At 46.8% G+C, this 5,618-nt stretch overlaps 1 protein-coding gene across 1 annotated transcript; it reads left to right on the top strand.

Moving 5' to 3' along the window:
* Nucleotides 1–4,089: 4,089 nt before the first annotated feature.
* Nucleotides 4,090–4,741, top strand: UBL4A (ubiquitin like 4A; the record flags this gene model as incomplete). The annotated part of the gene is made up of 1 exon (XM_084648791.1): nt 4,090–4,741. A coding segment is annotated over one exon (465 nt), but the record flags the coding sequence as incomplete, so codon positions are not given.
* Between the last annotated feature and the right edge of the window lie 877 nt (nt 4,742–5,618).

Genomic DNA, 5,618 nt, shown 5'->3' with positions numbered 1-5,618 from the left:
TCAGGGTGGCAGAGGTGATGAAGGTGTCTGATTCAGAGATCTCAATCAGCTGCCCTGGCAGCACTGAGATCTCTCTCCCCATCTGCACGTCTTCACTTTCATCATCTGTTTCCCTGATGGGGAAACTACTGGAAAAGAGCCATGAGGTTCGCCTGGAGAACTCACTCCACCACACATGGGTTTGAGGTTGTAACCCAGTGAGGAGACAGGCAGCTGAAACCAGTCCACAGACCTGATCAGCAGATCCATGTAGGAGAGTTAAAGTACTGAAGCCAGGGCACCAATAAAGGGAGCTCTGTTGCAACAAATGGGAGCCTGTTAGAAATTCAGAAGCAGCTGGGATTGAAGGTGAGAGCAGGAGGATATTTAGCCAAGAAAAAAAAATCTTATTTCCTTTTCTCTTCCCCTAAAATCCAAAATGAGCTCTTTACTGTAGCCTGACTCAGCACAACAGGAAGACAAAAGATAAACACTATTGGGCAATGGAACGCAATGATCAAATATGTAAAAGGAAACAAATATGAAAACAAAACTTAAAAACAGGGCGGTTTTCTATTCAAAGGGCTAAATACAGTAGATATCAATTGTCTAGACTCCCTGCTGCACTCCAGGAAACTTTACATGGGTTAATATTGCTGCAACATTTCCAAACTCTAGCATCTGGGAAAAAATCACTGGCACCAGAAAGAGGCAGACAAAGGTACTTGGTATCCAAAATGAAGTGTAGAAGGACAAAACAAAAGGTGAGGGGAAAATTCCCTGGTGACATCCCAGAGCATCTCTTCATTCATTCCCCATTCAGGCAGGAGGGGTAAGAGGCAAATTTAAAGCCAGATTCAGTGCTTTTTCTGTTGCACAGTGCAGCCCACCTAAAATGATCCAAACAATCCAGCTTCTTAGGAATTTAATCCCATCTGCACTGCACTGGGATTCCCAGCCCTGCAGGGTGACATCCATTGAACAACACTGAGTTCCTGTAACCAAGGCAGCCTGATGGTGCAAGACCAATGGAGTGTTCTCCAGAACCATGCTTACAGAATCCTGTGAGGTGCTGCGGGCCCTGGACTCCCACCAAAGATGTGTAATGCCTTTGCATACTACTAGTCCTGTCGCACCATTCAAATGCGCCGAATGCTGTCATCATGGTAGTGTTCATTTGTATTGTGATAATTCAGATGAGTTGTGGAGACATAAAGTGTTGCAGAACTGGGACAGTCAGGTGCATTCAGCCTGCAGAAAGAAATATGGTACTGCTTCTAAAGTAAAATGCAAAAGCATTTAGCATTGCTTTCTCTCCCCATTGCCCTACCTGCTAACCTACAGAGATAATTAAACCAGAGTGTGAAAGCATATTCAGTACTGTAGAGTTAGACCAACAGGAGTAGCATGAACCTTCCACACATACTATCACTATATTGATTTAATCACATACAGAACTGCTCTACTTAGTACTTTCAAATACACTTAAGGAAGTGGGGATAGGGGAAGGAAACCCCAAAACTCAAAGATGACTTACAAAATGGAGCCCCAACAGAACAAGCCAAAAGCTCCCATCAGTCCTTCCCCACCTACTCAATAGGAGTGGAACTGACCAGGAGTTCAAGTTGAACTGTTTCAACTGCTAGCCCATAATCTAACTTTTCACAGCTCCTATGGAAAACCTCATGTCTCAGAGTCCAAGAACTGGTGTGAATTTCCTCCTCCTCAATTTGTTCCAGGAATCCATCCACTGAGAGACCATCCCAGAAGAGGTACTCCTTAGTGGGTATCCAACATAAACCTGGTTTCCAGACTCACAGTCCATATTCTAATGCCTTCTTGTTCTTCTTAAGCACATCACTTAGTCTTTGGTTTTTTAAAAAAATCCATGGGATCTCTCTTAGCTTTTCCTTCAGGCAGCTGCTCCAAAGAGGTCCACCCAAAAGGTAAATGAAAAGCCAAAAAAGTGTTAACATTAAACAGAGACTCAACCTAGCAAAACTGTTGCTGATATTCAGGACTGTTAACCACATGTATCTTGCCTGAACAATTTCCAAACCATAGATGATGTTTAATGTGGAAAATACTATAAATGTACAAAAAGTTACTTCTAAGTCCAAAACACAGAGTTCCCTACTTACGGCTTTGATGAACAAAGTGTGTTGCATTCTAGCAACACGCTTTTGGCACTCTCAAGAACCTTTTCATGAGCTGGAAATTCATGGCATCACACATCAGCATAGGCATTACTTACAACAGATAGGGTTGTTGTTTTTTTTCCCCCCCATCACAGTGCAGGCTCTCTCGTCTACACTACACAAGACAATACACTCTCCTCCCAGCATTGCTCTGGGTAGAAAGACGACCAGAATGAGCTGAATAGACATAGAAAAAGTTGTTGTCCATTGTGTTCTGTTGTTCCCACAATTCTTATCTTCACTTCATCTGTGTTCTGTATTGTCTTCCCAGTCCAGCAAAAGACAATTTCTGAGTTAACTATGCACAAGTCAGTGGTGCCTAGCTTACAGCAGAGCAGATTTGTGTACCTCTCAATAAAATACACGCTCTGAGGAAACGGTACTATTTTCTTCTCTCTTACTGATGATTTTCAAGCACATTCCACAGCTACATTAAAATGAAGCCTTTAAAGCAAACAAGTTGCACTGGCCTCCAAGAATGCTCTAACTCCACAGGAGAAAAGCTCCCCTAGTCTGGCAGATACTGGAAGAATGCAAGATGATGTGTTTGCTGAATAGGGAATCGAACATGCAGAGCATTTAATTCAGTGGACATCTTCTGACATGTCACAACTAAGAAAACCATTTAACGCTGACAACAACCACCATTACTCCAACGGAGTGCAAAAAATGTACTTGTCAAGTTTGTTATCAGATTGTGCAAAAAATTTATGAAGTATCTTCCTATTATGAAGTCTGAACTGAGAAACTTTGGGAGAGTAGATGGAAGACACATGATGCCCAGGCCATGAAGAACTACTCTTCTAGCCTCTTATCAGGGGAGAAAGCATTCCTCCTTGGGATCGGATGGGAGAGGACAGGAGAAAGCTAGAGAGCAGGGCTTTGCAAGTTTTTTCTGTAAGGCAGCCCACATCTTAATAGAGAAATTGGCCTTTTGTGATCAAGCAACTGTGCCAACTACACCAGTTGTTTGCCTGGAGAAGCAGTATTAAGAAAATATTGCAAGTATTTAGCAGGTGGAAAGGAGAAAGAAAGAGAACCATGTGACCTGTCAGGTCTTTGCAGACCACCAGTGGGCCACAGACAGTGGCTTGAAAAATACTGCTGTAGAGTTTTGCTGTTCCATTTGTGACAAAGTTCCTCCTCTGCCTTAGTGGGTCCTGCGCTTATTGGCAGATTTGCTTGCCTCAGAGATTCACGGCAGCCCTCAGTTTGGCCACTTTTACTAGTGGCTCAAACCTGCCGTTCACTCAGCTAACCTCATCACTAGCCAGCACGGGGAAAAGGAAGGAGAACAATCCCCGCAGTCTCTGCTGATCCACTATGTGGGTCGGGGAACAGCTCAGAGACCTTCCCCTCTGGTGGAACCCACAGTCCAAGTCAACTCCTCCTGTGTCTGATCAGGAGTTGGGAGGTTTGGGGGGAACCCAGGCCCGCCCTCTACTCCGGGTTCCAGCCCAGGGCCTGTGGACTGTAGCTGTCTAGAGTGCCTCCTGGAACAGCTGCATGACAGCTACAGCCCTCTGGGCTACTTCCCCATGGCCTCCTCCCAACACCTTCTTTATCCTCACCATAGGACCTTCCTCCTGGTGTCTGATAAGCTTGTACTCCTCAGTCCTCCAGCAGTATGCTTTCCCTTCTCACTCTCAGCTCCTAGTGCCTCTTGCTCCCAGCTCCTTGCACACATGCCACAAACTGAAGTGAGGTCCTTTTTAAACTCAGGCACCCTGATTAGCCAGCCTGCCCTAACTGATTCCAGCAGCTTCTTAATTGGCTCCAGGTGTCCTAATTAACCTGCCTGCCTGAATTTGTTCCAGCAAGTTCCTTTCTGTTTCAAAAAACTGCCCCTGTTACCTTACCCAGGGAAAATGGACCTGCTTAATCTGGGACTAATATATCTGCCTTCTAACACTCACCGGTGAAGCCGCTGCAGGGCCGGGGCTGCAGCCTGCAGGTCTCCGCGGACGAGCGCGTCAGCACCCTGAAGCATCTGGTCTTGGAGAAGTTGAACGTCCCAGTCTCTCAGCAGCGGCTGCTTTTCAAGGGCAAAGCCCTGGCAGATGAGCACCGGCTCTCAGACTATTCCATCGGCCCTGAGTCCAAGCTGAACCTGGTGATCAAGCCACCGGAGAAGGCTTCCCCCGAGGACCCGGGGCACAGGGGACCCCCGCCACCATTCCCGACCATCTGGCACCCGCTGGGCCAGGTCCTGGCTCGGCACTTCAGCACAGCTGACGCGGAGAAGGTGCTGGAGCAGCTGCAGAAGGATTATGGGCGGAGCCTTCGCCTGCTGAGCCTGGATGACATTGAGCAGCTGGCCACGCGGCTGCTGCAGCCAGAGGTGGCTGATGCAGTGGAGATGGGATTCCTGGACTAGCACCCAGACAGCCGTGGGCCCGGGGGAAAGACTTCAGCCTGGCCCTCCCTGCACCTGGAACAAGGTGCCTGCAGGCAGGGCCCAGTCGGGGGCTCAGGGTCCCTCTGTCCCCTCCTCACACCTCTGAACTGCTGCTAAGGAGCCTGTCTGTGTCTCCCATTCCCCATTAAAGGTGATGGTAGGTGTGTGTGGGGGGGGGGGGGGGAAACACTCTCCTGTAGCCATCTGGCCTGACCCTGTCACACATTGATATTTATATCCTGGCATAACAACCTCGTACTTTTGTGACTGGGGAGCTTTTTGTGTTCCCCATCACAAAACATGCTAAATTATTGTGGTTGTTCGGTGTCAGCGATGACCACTATACCAACCGAATGTCTTCTGCATAGAGGGCCAGATCCTCATCTGGTATAAATCAGTGTAACTCCATTGTCTTGCAGTTTACGCCAGCTGAGGATCTATCCCAGAAACATGTTGCTTGTTATAAGAAACATTGGGAGTAGAAGCAACTAAGAACACACATATTTACTTTTTTCCCTTGTACATCTGCATGGAAACACCACTCCTAGAGACCCAGGCTTAACAGACTGATTGTCAACGCTTAATGATGCATAGTCTTCCCCTGCAAGGTTGGATTGTTGAAAGATATGCATAGCTGAAAAAATTCCATCAGCAGTACAGGATTCATTTAAGCACATGCCCCAGAGATTTGCTGAGGCATTACCCCTATTCATATAAAAAATGCCACCAGTCAATGGTTTCTTTTCAGGCAGATCCTGAGATTTTTCACCATCACTAATAAGGAATGGCTGAACTTTCCTTCTTCCCCTCCTGTCCTTCATTCAATAAACCAAGCTGATGGATGGCCAAGTGCTAAAGAACCAGGTCTAGCCCTCTCACTTTGTGCTATGATTTTGCTGTCAGTGCACACTTTCTGGGACAACTGCCCAACACATGCAGTTACAGCCAGTGATAGCTGTAGTCAGAAAGGAGAACCTTAGGACAAACCCTCCCTAACATGAGAGCTAATGGGCAGTTCCAAGGTAGGCAGCAAAAGTCCAATT

Source organism: Lepidochelys olivacea (assembly GCF_965140295.1).
Source record: "Lepidochelys olivacea isolate rLepOli2 genome assembly, chromosome: 15".
Classification (NCBI taxonomy): domain Eukaryota; kingdom Metazoa; phylum Chordata; order Testudines; family Cheloniidae; genus Lepidochelys; species Lepidochelys olivacea.
This window is presented reverse-complemented; position numbering and strand designations above follow the sequence as displayed.